Source organism: Pinus tabuliformis, chromosome 8 (assembly GCF_031772625.1).
Source record: "Pinus tabuliformis cultivar Carrire ecotype Pingquan chromosome 8, CPIR1, whole genome shotgun sequence".
Classification (NCBI taxonomy): Eukaryota; Viridiplantae; Streptophyta; class Pinopsida; order Pinales; family Pinaceae; genus Pinus; species Pinus tabuliformis.
The window spans coordinates 1,826,636,166-1,826,653,697 of NC_142294.1; the positions used below are offsets into that span (position 1 = coordinate 1,826,636,166).

Sequence of the window (17,532 nt, forward strand, 5' to 3'; positions counted from 1 at the left end):
ATCCAGATCTACCTTTTCCACCGGGTGAACAGTGGACTGATGCAGACAAAACTTGTTTTTGGAATTTTCAAGTTTTATGAATTTTTTTGTTAAAGTGAATATGAGATTTAACTTGTGACTTGTGATAAATGTGCAGATGTTGGACCAGAAAGGCCTCCTCGTATGTCACCAATAGCATGATGAGTAGCACATCAGATAGAAGATACTCCCTATGAGGAAGGATAAAATCCCATGGTGGTGATGGAACATAATCTGGAAGTGATCACCTCTAGGATTCCATAATATGCGACTATAGATGACGTGCCACTGCGATACCAAAGGCATACAGTCAGAGTGTCTATAATAATGTGTCGTTATTAGGCTGAGTGATTAGAGTGATCTCATGTTATCACGAGCATCATGTGGGTGAATAGCCTTTCTAGTTGTTTTTTCATGCTGTTGTAGGCTTTGAAAGCCATGTGTCTCAAAACACTTTATTTTTTGAGATTTTGATGGAAAAACTTTGACAGACGTGATATATATATATATATATATTATATATATATATATATATATATATATGCATGTTTTATTTTCTACTTATGTGTTATGTGTCATTGTGATATGACCAGTTTTACGCAAATGTCTATCAAGAACATAATTTGCTAATGCATCTGTTAATGTATTCAAGTTACGTGAAATGTGTTGATATGTGCTAAAATCAAAATTTCTTTCTAGTAATTGAACACGTAGACACATACACAAGATTTGTGGATTTCTTACTGAGTAATGATTATTCAATTGTAACACAACAAGTTGTGAACCTAATTTAGCAACTAAACTTATAATGCCAAGAGAAATTGCTTATGATAACAGTTCGATGACTGCACTGTATTCAACAATATTATTACTTGTCCACCCTAGGTAAATACCTTGTAAATTGACCAACTCGCCATCAGGGGTAAATAGTTCCCAAGATGCGGAAGACAAGTTCCGTGTGCTATGACAAGCACCATTAAAAAAACCAACATAATGGTTTGACGACATCTACAAACTGAGTGGAACACAAGGTAAGAAAAAAAACATCTCTGTAAAGCAAACAATCACACCAAAAAATCAAAACCACACACCAATGAATTCACACACTAACATACAAAAGTCTATTTACACGGGTAACCACATGTAAAAATTTTAGATGGAGTCCATTTTCAGCCTCGAGCAATCGATCAATAGAGAACAAAGCTGAAGTTTTACCATTGGCATGATGTGTAAGAATTGACTCGGCCAAATAATGGAGTAAAACTCATAAAAGGCTATGCCCCCATTCCCCCCCCCAGGCGAGTGAGTGTTACGAGTCATAGGATGAAAACCCCATTGCGATAATGGGCAAATGGTAGAGACTCGGTGAAAAAATCTCATGAAAGGAGGCAAGAAAAACTTAATCTCATGATGAGGAAAAGGTGCTGGTAGTTGAAATATTTTGACAATATCAAGTTGAAATGAGAACTCAATGTCTAGTCAATTTAACATCTTAAATTGCTCTACATAAATTATCAATCCGGGTATCGTAAATTGATGAAGTGTGGTGCACCATATGTGCTTAGTTAACCTTTTTCTTACTTCGTTGTTTTATAGTTTATGTTATTTTGGGGGTTTTGCTCTTGCTGGTTTCCTAAAGTGTCTAATGCAAATGAAAATCCTATTCTAAGGTCTTAAGAATACTTTTAAAGGACAAGTACGGATAGGGATTTCAAAACAAGGCCTATGTCCCTAATGGTAACTTCCAAAACTTAGCACTTCAAAAGATCTCAAAACATGTTATTGATGGAATTAGTACTTAAACACAAATGTAAATATGCAGCTACTTTAATCAAAATAGAATGCAACAGCCAATCAATGAGCTAGTGACTATGAAACCCAGTATTCTTGCCGCTGTATAAAAAGAAAATAAAAACTGAACTTAAAGCAACTCAAAGACTGAAAGCAAAGCAACTAAATCACACTATTTCAACCCCCGTTTTGATCCTTTACCTTTCAACTCAATCTGTCTATAGGAAGTAATCATAAACAAGCTGAGTAATATGATATCTAAATTGCAGGAAATTAAATTGCATAAAAGGAAACTAAGATCAAACTACGCATTCATACTTCAATCCCTCACCTTTCGACTCACTCTGTCTATAGGAGGTAACAAAAAATGACATGAGTAATCTAATCACTAACTTGCAGAAAAGTAAACTAAATCATATTACATCAACCCATATTCTGACCCCTCACCTTCGACTCAATCTGTCTATAGGAGGGTAATCATAAACAAATGGAGTAATATGATATCTAAATTTGCATGAAAGTAAATGAACAAAACAAAGATGAAAGAAATAACAATGCTGGAATTAGAACTCAGAAAATAAATCAGCAGAAGGACAAGATGATTCCGTCATGTCATTAGTCATTAAAAAGCTATGTGCATTACTAACTTACAATCAACCAGTTGAACACACTTGCATGAATTAAAATTGCATGAATGAAAAATCTAATCTATCAAACTTGAAAGCAATCAAATGACATAATGAAATCAAAGCAAAATTTACAAAATGAAATCTGCTCTACCTTACATTCTAATATGCTCCATGACATCTACTTCACATCTCCTTCCATGTTGAGAACATCAAAGCTTTATTCAAATTCTTCAAAATTACAAAGTATAACAAAGCTCTCCAAAGCTTTCAAAAGCCATCAAGGAAGAACTACAAACTCTAAGCTCTAAGCTCTAAGCTAACAAATGAAGGAGAGAGATCTCCTATTTATACAAAAAGATGAGAAGCCATCTCATTAATGAGAGTCCATGAATCTCTCCCTCTACCTCTAGAGTCCTAATCAAAATAGGAACTGATAAGACACATGTCTTCTTAAAATTACAATACAATTAGGAGATGTGACACATATCCTCATGATCCCAAAATTCTTTCCACTCATATTCGAATTTGGCCTTAGAGTGCCATATAAGGGTCTTCTAGAAGCCTCCTTTCAACCTACACATGTCAACAATCTCAACCCATTTGTTAGGTATAAGCATATTCACATTATTTTCTAATTTTTAACCACAAATTCACTTAAAAGGCTTAGAATTAATAAAGATTGGAAAAACATAAATGTGGCCTAATGATAATGAAAGTGGGATGAATGTGGTGACATAGTAGTGAAATGGAGGTGATATAATTGACATAATAGTGAAAGTGTAATGGAAATGAATGACATTTTCAAGACTCAACATACCCCCCAACTGAAGCTATTGCATGTCCTCATGCAATATATATTACATTAACTCTTTTGATCCTTGAGCTTTGGCTTAACTTTGCATGATATCATTTGATAACTTCATATTTCTGCAAAGTGTTTCACTTGAATTGCAACATGGTTGGTTCTTGTGTTACAACCATTTTTTTTTGTTGTTGTTGCCTTCTATTTTGATATTTGAACTTTGCATAATGATATTTTGATTATTGTTGCAAAGTAAATCTTTATTGGATTGCATAATGGTTGGTTCTTATGTGACAACCATGATTTTGTTTGTATTCAATTTATCCTTTAAGCACTTTTTTCAAAAGCCATTGTATGCTCATAATAGCAATGCAATAATTAATATATGTTGAAAGTATGTGAGTTCCTAAATATGATATGGACATGGCAAGATATGAATATGAATGTATTCCCCCCCCAACTGATGGTATTAGCAATTTTATGAAATGAGGAAGAGAAATGTTTTTCCAACAATTATCATTCTAGCTTTTTATGGAATTCTATGGTCAAAAGTTAGAAAATGACGTACCTTCACTTACCCTTTGGAATGGATGAATTGTATGTGTGGTGGCTGAAAAATTATGATCATATTCTTCTTCAAGTGGCTGAACAAGAGGAGTCATGGATAGAGAGATAAGATGACTTTTTATTGCTTCTACTAAAACTTGCTGAATCTGCTCCAAAATGCTGAAAATAATAGTCTTCACGTCTTCAAAACTAATTGGCACAATTCCTACTATGTGAAAAGATGTTCTGATGTCGAACATAGTAGGAAATTGTTGGCTTAGTGGCCATTAATGGATGCCACTAGTCAACAAGAGAACTCTCACCATTGATGACAATGAGAGTCAAGATGCCCAAACACATCTTGCTAGGTAAAAATGAATTTGCTGATGTCGAGTCACCTAGAAGATCTAACGAAAAAGGGACATTAATGTATTCCCATTGTTTGTCAGCATGAGGACTTGCCATTAAGGCATGCAAGCCTCAAGGTGTTTTTACAAAGAACTTAGACTCAAAGGACTATGGACTCAATAATTTGCATTGAAGCAGGGCTTATTTGCGGAATGAAAATGACAGGAAATGGAAGATGAAAATGGAAGATGGCAATGGAGAGTAGAAATGACAATGGGCAATAAGCATATGAATGAGCCTCTTGCTTTTATTTGTGGGTTATGAATGGACAAAATGAGATAGAAAGTGTATGTGAATGTAAGTGGAAAGTATGGAGTGGAATGAGGTGAATGGTTTATTATGAAGTATGGATGTGATGGATGGATGTGATGGAGACAATAGTATCTGAAAGTTTTTTTTCAAGTGTTTGGATCTGATTTTGCATCAGCATATTTCCTCTTTGTTTCTGATCATCCTCTTATGAAACAAATTGGTCTCTTAGAGAGACACCATTCTCTTGTAGTCATTTGTCCTTCCTCCTGGAACCTGCAAAAAAACTAATACTTCTTCTGCAATGGAATGTAAGATTATCAAAGGAGAGAGATGGCCAATCTCTCTAGTTATGATATTTATACACAAAACTAAGAATTTGTATTAGTGAAACAAGTTCTCAAAGGAAAAATCAAAAGAATTTATACCTGATTTGGAATTAGTGCGTCAAGTTGATGTTGCTTCTTTTCAGCAATTTATTTCATTATTTGCCATTTCAAACTCAAATGATGGATTTATCATTGTGTAGATCTTGTTGAGATCTTTCCAATGGTACTTAAATCATCAAAATCTGATTTTGTATGAAAAAGTTAGGCTGATTTGAACAATGAGGTTTTTCTGGCTGCGGAATTGGAGAACAGCTGCGGAATTGGACTTTAGCTGCGAAATGTGCATAGTTTCTATAGCTAAAAATCTTGAATAAAAATTTAGCCATTCATCATTCATCATCAATCCAAAATTAATCAATACCTTCAGAAAAGTGAGCAAATAACTTATTCATTTCATTGATTCAAAATTATTTATTTTTTCTTTCTTGACATGCATCGACTTAGTGTGGCGACTTATTGATAACACTCAACTTGACTTCCTTTTGACTGGGGTCTTTTTCATCGAATTAGATCAAATGAATAGGACATCATCCATGTACTGACATTCTCCCAGCTACCCATGTGGCTTGTTTTGCTTGATGACACCTGCAACCTAGAGTTTAACAAAACAGCTGCAGAAAGTTGAACCAGCTGCGGAAAGTGGCTTGTTTCCGCAGCTAATAAAAACAGAGTGTAGAAAATACTGTGAAATGGAGTGGGTGTGTGCATGGAAAGGAAAAAAAATGTGGAGGAAAGAGGATTCATGCATTCCAAAACTTGTGATGACTTTGTCTAAAATATCTACACCAAGAATTGCCAACATATGAGCCGATTGAGTGTATGGAAAGAACATTCGATTGACAACAAAGCCGGTGCAATTTCCCACCACTATAGGGACTTTTTTTTTTATATTCTTTCCAACATTTATAAGGTCAACAATAATATGAGGTGAAGTTTTCTCTGTTCGAACAATTTCAAGGAGTGGCATCACATGCACAGGATTGAAAAAATGTGCCCCTACTATACGGTCTTGAACATGTGTTTTTGCACTAATGAGATTGAGATCAATCGTGGACGTATTAGAGGCCAAGATGCAGTGTGCAGGATGAATCTTTTCCAGGTCACTAAATATTTCTTGCTTCAAGGAAATTTTCTCTATTACAACCTCTATCACCATATCAACATTCCTGAATTCTGCATAATCTACAACTCCCGTGCATTCTCTTGGCTTCAAATATGTGATAAGTTCTTGAAATCCTTTACCATTGTCATCTCCCATTGATGGAACCAACTGAAAACTTGCTTGACGGAGTTTTATGGACACGTCTTTGTTGTGAAGAGCCGTATGTAATTGGTTCACAAAATGGAGTTAGACAGTGCCGTATTCAATTCAGATTGTTGTTAAACAGGTGTTGGATTGCAAACGAGTAGCATAAGGGCAGAAGACCTGGTGGAAAAGGGTGGAAGACGTGGTAGAGGTAGAGTAGGTGCCAGCACAGAGCCGAATTAAATCACTGTCCGCTCATTTAATTGAAAATTCTGTTTTTTTTTTTTTTTTTTTCACGCGGCAGTAAAAAATGTGCTCCAAAGAACCACAAATTTCTCCAAGACCGCCATGAATATCTTCAAACGGTTTCTGGGTTATCTAATTAACCCAGCTAGCAAAGAAACCCATGTTTTAGTTTTCCAAAATTCACCTCCATTTTTCCAAATCGTGCTCTCAAAGTTTGACGTTTTTTTTTTGTTCTGCATTTTTTTTTTTTTTTTGAGTTGATGTTTTTACTGTTCTGATTTTATGAATTGCTGCATTCGTTTTTTCTTGTTTGATTTGCAATTTGAAAAAAGGGAAATAACAAATGAACAATATAAAAATTTTCAAAGACATTGGCGTTGTTTCATTTTTTATGTTCAGGTATTTTGACTGTAAGTGATGGACTGTAATTTCAGGCACATTAAAGCTACTTCAAGCTAGACAATTGGCCATGGATGAAGGACATGCACAGAGATGTAATGAGTCTTCTATTAGCAAATGTAATCAGCTTACATGCTCTCGTCCTTGGAGAAAAATGACTACTCGACCCTCAATAATTTAATGGATCACCAGAAGCTACCTTCAAGAATTCAACCTGTTGTTTCTAGCTGATAATGTAGCTATCCAAAGGTGAAATCAACTCAGAAATCTGCCACTAAATAATGAATGCCTCCTACAGGGATCAACCTCCAAAAATGCATGATTCGGTCCACAAACAAGGAGCTCAATCCATCCGAACAATAATAAATTTCAACCTCTAAGAGGAAATGCTGAGGTCCCTTGATGGAGTTATTCTCTCACATATATAGTGCATTTTTTTTTTATGTTGCAGGTTTGTTTCAGGCCAAAGCTTGAACAGGGAGGCAGATTTTTTTTTTTTTTTTTTTTGAAGCTACAATGGAAGCTAGGATTGAAGATAGCCATAAATTGTTTTTTTTTCCCTCTGAAATTGTAAAATTTTATAAAAAAGATTAATGATTTTCAATTTCAGGCAGCAAATACTTCAAGAAAAACATGCTAAAAACAGGACTTTGACTGAGGTCCTAGGCCGGTTTTTCATTGATCTGAGCTGGGTGACTAGGATAGGATCCATGTCGGGACAATTCTGGAGATGCCCATGTGGTCGGTTTTTTCAGTGGACGCTTGTAACCTGCTAAACCTTAAAAAAGTTGCGGAATTCTCAACTAGCTACGGAATCAGGGCACTTTCCGCAGCTAAGTTGCAAAACCTTATTAAAACATGATACAATGTTTTGAAGACCACTACAAACCATAACCAATCAATTTTGGACAATTTGAACCTATCAAAGCAGTTGAGTTCCATTTTTTTTTTAATCTCCTTTTTCTGATCCTCCAGATCACACAAAGTGCAGGAGGAGAGCATACTCAAGAATTATTAATTAATTTTTTTTTCTTAACAATCATTTTTCTGATCCTCCAGATCACACGAAGTGCAGGAGGAGAGCATACTCAAGAATTATTAAATTTTTTTTTTCAGATGTAAGAAATAAGGTCTCCTAATTACACTTGCCTGACAACGGCGCCAAAATGTCTAATCAATTTAACGTCTTAAATTGCTCTACATAAATTATCAATCCGGGTATCGTAAACTGATGAAGTGTGGTGCACCATATGTGCTTAGTTAACCTTTTTCTTACTTCTTTGTTTTATAGTTTATGTTGTTTTGGGGGTTTTTCTCTTGTTGGTTTCCTAAAGTGTCTAATGCAAATGAAAATCCTATTCTAAGGTCTTAAGAATACTTTTAAAGGACAAGTATGGATAGAGATTTCAAGACAAGGCCTATGTCCTTAATGGTAACTTCCAAAACTTAGCACTTCAAAAGATCTCAAAACATGTTATTGATGGAATTAGTACTTAAACAAAAGTGTAAATATGTAGCTACTTTAATCAAAATAGAATGCAACAGCCAATCAATGAGCTAGTGACTATGAAACCCAGTATCCTTGCCGCTGTATAAAAAGAAAATAAAAACTGAACTTAAAGCAACTCAAAGACTGAAAGCAAAGCAACTAAATCACACTACTTCAACCCCCGTTTTGATCCTTTACCTTTCAACTCAATCTGTCTATAGGAAGTAATCATAAACAAGCTGAGTAATATGATATCTAAATTGCAGGAAATTAAATCGCATAAAAGGAAACTAAGATCAAACTGCGCATTCATACTTCAATCCCTCACCTTTCGACTCACTCTGTTTATAGGAGGTAACCAAAAATGACATGAGTAATCTAAGCACTAACTTGCAGAAAAGTAAACTAAATCATATTACATCAACCCATATTCTGACCCCTCACCTTCGACTCAATCTGTCTATAGGAGGGTAATCATAAACAAATGGAGTAATATGATATCTAAATTTGCTTGAAAGTAAATGAGCAAAACAAAGCTGAAAGAAATAACAATGCTGGAATTAGAACTCAGAAAATAAATCAGCAGAAGGACAAGATGATTCTGTCATGTCATTGGTCATTAAAAAGCTATGTGCATTACTAACCTACAATCAACCGGTTGAACACACTTGCATGAATTAAAATTGCATGAATGAAAAATCTAATCTATCAAACTTGAAAGCAATCAAATGACATAATGAAATCAAAGCAAAATTTACAAAATGAAATCTACTCTACCTTACATTCTAATATGCTCCATGAAATCTACTTCACATATCCTTCCATGTTGAGAACATCAAAGCTTTATTCAAATTCTTCAAAATTACAAAGTATAACAAAGCTTTCTAAAGCTTTCAAAAGCCATCAAGGAAGAACTACAAACTCACAAGCTAAAAAGACTTAAGAACTCCAAACTCTAAGCTCTAAGCTCTAAGCTAACAAATGAAGGAGAGAGATCTCCTATTTATACAAAAAGATGAGAAGCCATCTCATTAATGAGAGTCCATGAATCTCTCCCTCTACCTCTAGAGTCCTAATCAAAATAGGAACTGATAAGACACATGTCTTCTTAGAGTTACAATACAATTAGGAGATGTGACACATATCCTCATGATCCCATGATTCTTTCCACTCAAATTCAAATTTGGTCTTAGAGTGCCACATAAGGGTCTTCTAGAAGCCTCCTTTCAACCTACACACGTCAACAATCTCAACCCATTTGTTAGGTATAAGCATATGCACATTATTTTCTAATTTTTAACCACAAATTCACTTAAAAGGCTTAGAACTAGCATTTGCACCAGCTGTTGCAAAGGAAACGCCGTAAGGCATAAATTGAAGAACGCAAATACAACAAAAAAATACTTTCATGAAGAATAAAAATACTTATAATGAATTTATTATTAGATATTCATATATATTGCACTATATATTAGCCCCACTAATTTTTTCCCTTTATTAATGTAACCTTTCACCACTATGGTCACTATAATATCAAATACAATGTGGCTTAACCAAAAAGCATTATGAAAGTCAAAATCCTTATATGTCCCATATCCCATATAAACCATAATATACTTTGATCACTCTTAGATAATTACAAACCCTTCCATAATGCAACCTCTAACCACTATTACCATTAAAAAAAAATGACATTGATTACTTTATAATCCTTAAGGGACTAACTCTAAAATTAAGTAAACCATAGTGCACTATGATCTTTAACACAATGAATTCTAGAAATTATGACCCCTAGTACACTCACGATAAAGACATTGTGACTCCTAAAATGTCACAACACATATCAACTTTAATACCTAACACATTAACTATAACATTAAAACTATAACCTATATATACTTAAAGTGGCATAACATAGTCAAGGTAGAGGTGAATCAAGTGTAGCTCCTTCAAATTAAATTCCATGAGAAGGGAATATAAAAAATGTTGAGTATTATGTAGATGATATTTTGACTATTGACATTGACCAAAAGAGCATTTTATGGGAGAAACCTATGGTAATGATGTTGATGGGTACTCATTATTCTCCCATTAAATGGTATAATGGAGGCCTACATTTTGTAAATAATTTAAGGTCTTAATGTTTGTATGCCTCTGGCTCTTTTGAGGCCATGTTGGATTGAAAGTCTGAGTTCAGGATTTGGGTAATTGCTAAAGATGGTGTCAACTCGACTTGCTGAATTAGAGAGGTGAACAAGAGCATGGATGCCATTGACAGAGTTTGCTTACCCACATCCTTGAGAATGTTGTTTTTGTGCTGTGCATATATCAACTGAGAAATACCCAAGTTTTTGAAGGTGATCTAAAAGGGGTTGAAGTTGTGGGTTATTGAATCGGGTGTACATTGACTGACAGAGTATGAATGTTTTATGCGATTGAAGGTGGGCTTGTAATTGAAAATGGAGAGGAAAGAGAATGACTTAAAAGAACTAACGCAGTAGGAACTGAGTGGCATTTTAACTGGGGGTGGAGAAAGACTCAGAATGCTCTTGATGGTTGCTTGCTGAGGCTTGAGCTTGAGTTGCCATGAGACACTGGAGATGGGTCTAATCACAAAACCGCTTAGATAGCCTAAAATTCCAATCTTTGCAAAATTCTCATGAAACCCATTACACAACATTAATGACAAGTATGGAAGTCGCGGAACAAACCCGATGATACAGAGACCTGACATAAAAACCCAACCCCCTTATGCAGGGGACCATTACAGAATAGTTGAACCAAAAAAAAGTGTCTATGTGACATCATAAACCAAAACTATTTCGTGAAACGTGTCATTTTTAAAAACACTTACGGAAGAAACCATAACGATGAGATAGTAAAACCGTATAGTGTATATTCAGATTGCAATTAAAGAGATCAACAGAGAGCTAATCGAGAGCAACAGAGATCCAGATCAAAAAGCAAACTAGTTTACAGAACATCGAATACCAAGCCCAAAAAGCAGACTAGTTTACAGAACATCAAATACCAAGCCCAGGGACAGTTACCAGCATATAGCTCTACCATCAACAAGATTATTACATGGTCTTTGAAGAAATCCAAAGAAGCAAATAAACAAAAATAAAATCCACCGAAACCCCTCAAAAACCCTAACAAAACCACTGATATAGCCTAAAATTCTGAACTTTGTACATTATGGGGATGGCCCAGACCTTGTAAGGATTCTCATTTTCCACTCTGACTTGTCTTCCAAAGCCTACAACTCTTGTGAAAGCTTCACTACTTGGGCTAACTTGTGCACCGCTACAGCCATGCATAGCACATTCAGAAAATCGAAAATGATGCCAATTGGCTCTTGCCGTGAATTTGAACAACATAACCAGAATTTATAATTCTTCTTTTAAATTCTTTTGCTATTTATTAAACGTAATTCATCCTCTCTTTCGATTCTGAAAATTAAAAGAAAGAGTAAAAAATAGTAGTAAAACTGTATAGTGTATATTGAAAACTTTAACATGGGGATGTCTTTTCAATTCATTTGCAGAGATCTGCACGCGCGCACTTAAATGTTCACTCTTCTTTTGCCCATCATCCGATATCCTATTTCTGGTGTGCGAATCGAAGCTTAGTTTTGCACTGCAATAGGTAGGTGCCACTGCCAATTTTACAGCACTCGAGAAAGAAATATGTCGTCTACAATGGAAGATGTCCTGACCCAGGATGTGAATGTTGTCAAAAAGCTGCTGTCCAATGGAATAAATCATCTTCAAGTTCAAGATAAATATATCCTGCCTCCCAATGAACGCCCCCACCTGTCTGAGGTGTCTTACTCTGAGAGCATTCCGGTGGTGGATCTCCAGGACCTGGATGGACCTAACAGAACAAGGGTAGTTGAAGAAATCAACCATGCGTCGCCTTCATTGCCCCTACAGCATCCTTGGTTGATGAACAACATCCGACTCGGTACAAAGGATATAAGTTTGGAGAATTCATGAGAATTTTCTGGAGCCAGGAATTAAAGAATAAGACAGTGTTGGACCATTTCAAAATCGAATATGCAGAGAACAACGGTGAATGAAATTTGTTGTTGAATTTGATTTGAGGGAGCCATTATCAACATTATCACTATCACTGGACCATCCAATAAAACCGTTGCCCTCTGGATGAATAAAAGATGATTACATAGTTTTAACTATTGAACATAATTTTATTTTCAATTCCAATCTTTGAACATTTAAACCTACTCTCAACCATCAAAAAACCATTGGTCTAGCCTAGATTACAACACAAAACAACACTGACCTATCTACCGTTAGGCAACTAATTGGCCAATTGTGTGTACGAGATCATTGACATGCTTTGACATGTGCCTTATGTGAACGTATTTAGTGCTCAAATAGCAGAACCAGCCCAATGTTACAAAAGTATCGATTCGAAATAGAACATGCAGAAACCCATTACACAACATTAATGACAAGTATGGCAGTGGCAGAACAAACACTATGATACATAGACCTGACATAAAAACCCAACCCCGTTATGCAGGGGACCATTACAGAATAGTTGAACCAAAAAAAAGTGTCTATGTGACATCAGAAACCAAAACCATTTCGTGAAACGTGTCATTTTTAAAACACTTATGGAAGAAACAATAACGATGAGATAGTAAAACCGTATAGTGCATATTCAGATTGCAATTAAAGAGATCAACAGAGAGCTCATCGAGAGCAACAGAGATCCAGATCAAAAAACAGACTAGTTTACAGAACATCAAATACCAATCCCAGGGACAGTTACCAGCATATAGCTCTACCATCAACATGATTATTACATGGTCTTTGAAGAAATCCGAAGAAGCAAATAAACAAAAATGAAACCCACCGAAACCCCTCAAAAACCCTAACAAAACCACTGATATAGCCTAAAATTCCGAACTTTGTACATTATGGGGATGGCCCAGACCTTGTAAGGATTCTCATTTTCCACTCTGACTTGTCTTCCAAAGCCTACAACTCTTGTGAAATCTTCACTGCTTGGGCTAACTTGTGCACCGCTACAGCCATGCATAGCACATTCAGAAAATTGAGAATGATGCCAATTGGCTATTGCTATGAATTTGAACAACATAACCAGAATTTATAATTCTTCTTTTAAATTCTTTTGCTATTGATTAAACGTAATTCATCCTCTCTTTCGATTCTGAAAATTAAAAGAAAGAGAGTAAAAAATAGTAGTAAAATTGTATAGTGTATATTGAAAACTTTAACATGGGGATGTCTTTTCAATTCATTTGCAGAGATCTACACGCATGCACTTAAATGTTCACTCTTCTTTTGCCCATCATTCGATATCCTATTTCTGGTGTGCGAATCGAAGTTTAGTTTTGCATAGCAATAGGTGGGTGCCACTCCCAATTTTACAGCACTTGAGAAAGAAATATGCCATCTACAATGGAAGAAGTCTTGACCCAGGATGTGAATGCTGTCGAAAAGCTGCTATCCAATGGAATAAATCATCTTCAAGTTCAAGATAAATATATCCTGCCTCCCAGTGAACGCCCCCACCTATCTGAGGTGTCTTACTCTGAGAGCATTTTGGTGGTGGATATCCAGGACCTGGATGGCCCTAACAGAACAAGGGTAGTTGAAGAAATCCGCCATGCGTGCGAGGAAGATGGATTTTTCCAGGTACATCACACTTCGATCCCCCTTCTCTTGCTAGTGCTTTTCTTTTAATATCTCTAGATTATCCTCTACGCACACCAAAAAGGCCCTATGTTACAAATTAAGCTTGCCATGGATATTCTAGAATATTTCTTATCAGTTTTCTATTCCTCAAGTTTTTGAGGCTATTACTTTCAGAGTTGTAGGATTATTTAATCTGTATTTTTAATGTTAGTCTGATGTGTTAATAAGATCTAGTGACTAGTTCATGTTTCATATCTGAGGGTATGTACTATTCTTTTTTATGGCCACATATCTTCTGGTTGATCTAAGTGAGTGTAGATAGTGAGACATGGCGTACCAGAAGGAACCATGAAAAGCATGATGGAAATTGCCAAAGAATTCTTTGAAATGCCCGTGGAAGACCGAGCATGCCATATTCAATAGAGGGTAAATAAAAGAAGTCCAAACTCTGGAGGAACGATATTGCAACAACAAGAGGTACTTATCTTGCATATGCTTTTATACAGAGAGATCGCAGGCAACTACGCTATGAAGGTGAGAGCTCTGAGTTTAAGGCTGTTGGCTGCCATTTCTGAAGCTCTAGGGATCGATTCTAGTTACTTGGACAGAATCTTCGGAAAACACACCCAACTCATGGATATAATGTACTATCCTCCATGTCCGAAACCGGATATTACTCTTGGCACACCACGCCATTCAGATGCACGTGGCATCACTGTTTTAATGCAACGCGAGGTCAGTGGTCTGCAAGTACTCAGAAATGGAAAGTGAGTTGCTGTAGAACCCATACCCAATGCTTTCGTTCTTAATATGGGAGATCAACTGCAGGTATTTAACAAGAGCAAGAGTAGATCCAATACTTTATTTCCTCCTGAAAATTTGACAATGTTATTGTTAATGCTAATGCTAATGCTAATAATTTATCAGGTTGTGAACAATGGGAATTTGACAATGTTATTATTAATGCTAATAATTTGTCAGGTTGTGAGCAATGGTAGATTCAGAAGTGTGGAACATCGAGCAGTAACAAATGCATCTGCTGCACGTATATCAATTCCTACATTTTATGGCCCCTCGAATGATGCCTTCATTGCCCCTGCAGCGTCCCTGGTTGATGAACAACATCCGGCTCAGTAAAAAGGATATAAGTTTGGAGAATTCATGAGAATTTTCTGGAGCCAGGAATTAAAGAATAAGACAGTGTTGGACCATTTCAAAATCGAATATACAGAGAAGAATGGTGAATGAAATTTGTTGTTGAATTTGATTTAAGGGAGCCATTATCAACATTATCACTATCACTGGACCATCCAATAACCCCGTTGCCCTTTGGATGAATAAAAGATGATTACATAATTTTAACTATTGAACATATTTTATTTTCAGTTCCAATCTTTGCACATTTAAACCTACTCTCAACCATCAAAAAACCACTGGTCTAGCCTAAATTACAACACAAAACAGCACCGACCTATCTACCGCTAGGAAACTAATTGGCTATTTGCGTGTACGAGAGCATTGACATGCTTTCACATGTGCCTTATGTGAAGGAATTTAGTGCTCGAACAGTAGAACCAGCCCAATGTTACGAAAGTATCGATTCGAAACAGAACATGCAAAAACCCATTACACAACATTAATGACAAGTATGGCAGTCGCAGAACAAACCCTACGATACAGAGACCTGACGTAAAAACCCATCCCCCTTATGCAGGGGACCATTACAGAATAGTTGAACAAAAAAAAAGTGTCTATGTGACATCAGAAGCCAAAACTATTTCGTGAAATGTGTCATTTTTAAAAACACTTACGAAAGAAACCATAACAATGAGATAGTAAAACCGTATAGTGCATATTCAGATTGCAATTACAGAGATCAACATAGAGCTCATCGAGAGCAACAGAGATCCAGATCAAAAAGCAGACAAGTTTACAGAACATCAAATACCAAGCCCAGGGACAGTTACTAGCGTATAGCTCTACCATCAACATGATTATTACATGGTCTTTGAAGAAACCCAAAGAAGCAAATAAACAAAAATAAAATCCACCGAACCCCTCAAAAACCCTAACAAAACCATTGATATAGCCTAAAATTCGAACTTTGTACATTATGGGGATGGCCCAGACCTTGTAAGGATTCTCAGTTTCCACTTTGACTTGTCTTCCAAAGCCTGCAACTCTTGTGAAATCTTCACTGCTTGGGCTAACTTGTGCACCGCTACAGCCATGCGTAGCACATTCAGAAAATTGAAAACGATGCCAATTGGCTCTTGCCGTGAATTTGAACGACATAATCAGAATTTATAATTCTTCTTTTAAATTCTTTTGCTATTTATTAAACGCAATTCATCCTCTCTTTCGATTCTGAAAATTAAAAGAAAGAGAGTAAAAAATAGTAGTAAAATTGTATAGTGTATATTGAAAACTTTAACATGGGGATGTCTTTTCAATTCATTTGCAGAGATCTACACGCACGCACTTAAATGTTCACTCTTCTTTTTCCCATCATTCGATATCCTATTTTTGGTGTGCGAATCGAAGCTTAGTTTTTCACAGCAATAGGTAGGTGCCACTGCCAATTTTACAGCACTCGAGAAAGAAATATGCCGTCTACAATGGAAGATGTCCTGACCCAGGATGTGAGTGCTGTCGAAAAGCTGCTGTCCAATGGAATAAATCATCTTCAAGTTCAAGATAAATATATCCTGCCTCCCAGTGAATGCCCCCACCTGTCTAAGGTGTCTTACTCTGATAGCATTCCGGTGGTGGATCTCCAGGACCTAGATGGCCCCAACAGAACAAGGGTAGTTGAAGAAATCCGCCATGCGTTCGTGGAAGATGGCTTTTTCCAGGTACATCATACTTTAATCCCCCTTCTCTTGCTAGTGCTTTTCTTTTAATATCTTTGGATTCTCCTCTACGCACACCAAAAATGCCCTATGTTACAAGTTAAGCTTGCCATGGATATTCTAGAATATTTCTTATCAGTTTTCTATTCCTGAAGTTTTTGAAGCTATTTATTTCAGAGTTGTAGGATTATTTAATCTATATTTTTAATGTCAGTCTGATGTGTTAATAAGATCTAGTGACTGGTTCAAGTTTCATATCTGAGGGTATGTACTATTCTTTTTTATGGCCACATATCTTCTGGTTGATCTAAGTGAGTGCAGATAGTGAACCATGGCGTACCAGAAGGAACCATGAAAAGCATGATGTTAATTGACAAAGAATTCTTCAAAATGCCTGTGGAAGACCGAGCATGCCAGATTCAATAGAGGGTAACTAAAAGAAGCCAAACTCTGGAGGAAGGATACTGCAACAACAACAAGTACTTATCTTGCATATGCTTTTATACAGAGAGATCGCAAGAAACTAAGCTATGAAGGTGAGAGCTCTGATTTTAAGGCTGCTGGCTGCCGTTTCTGAAGCTCTAGGGCTCGATTCCAGTTACTTGGATAGAATCTTCGGAAAACACACCCAACTCATGGATATAATGTACTATCCTCCATGCTTGAAACCGGATATTACTCTTGGCACACCACGCCATTCAGATGCACGTGGCATCACTGTTTTAATGCAAGGCGAGGTCAGTGGTCTGCAAGTACTCAGAAATGGAAAGTGGGTTGC

General features: G+C 36.2%; 1 protein-coding gene and 1 pseudogene across 1 annotated transcript; both read left to right on the forward strand.

Annotated features, from left to right (window-relative positions):
* Nucleotides 1-13,665: 13,665 nt before the first annotated feature.
* Nucleotides 13,666-15,039, forward strand: LOC149243575 (protein DMR6-LIKE OXYGENASE 1-like). The gene is made up of 4 exons (XM_089371252.1): nt 13,666-13,902; nt 14,039-14,097; nt 14,409-14,637; nt 14,830-15,039. The coding sequence occupies exons 1-4, from the start codon at nt 13,666-13,668 to the stop codon at nt 15,037-15,039; spliced, it is 735 nt and encodes a 244-aa protein (XP_089227378.1).
* A 1,481-nt stretch (nt 15,040-16,520) lies between these two features.
* Nucleotides 16,521-17,180, forward strand: LOC149243576 (protein DMR6-LIKE OXYGENASE 1 pseudogene; annotated as a pseudogene).
* Nucleotides 17,181-17,532: the final 352 nt, after the last annotated feature.

Excerpts from the sequence above, each read along its gene's own strand:
- LOC149243575 (XM_089371252.1), top strand. The coding sequence starts at position 13,666 with ATGGAAGAAGTCTTGACCCAGGATGTGAATGCTGTCGAAAAGCTGCTA. Across the intron at positions 14,098-14,408 it reads GTTGTAGGATTATTTAATCT|AGAGATCGCAGGCAACTACG; the intron begins GTATTTTTAATG and ends GCTTTTATACAG. Across the intron at positions 14,638-14,829 it reads CTGTTTTAATGCAACGCGAG|GTTGTGAACAATGGGAATTT; the intron begins GTCAGTGGTCTG and ends ATAATTTATCAG.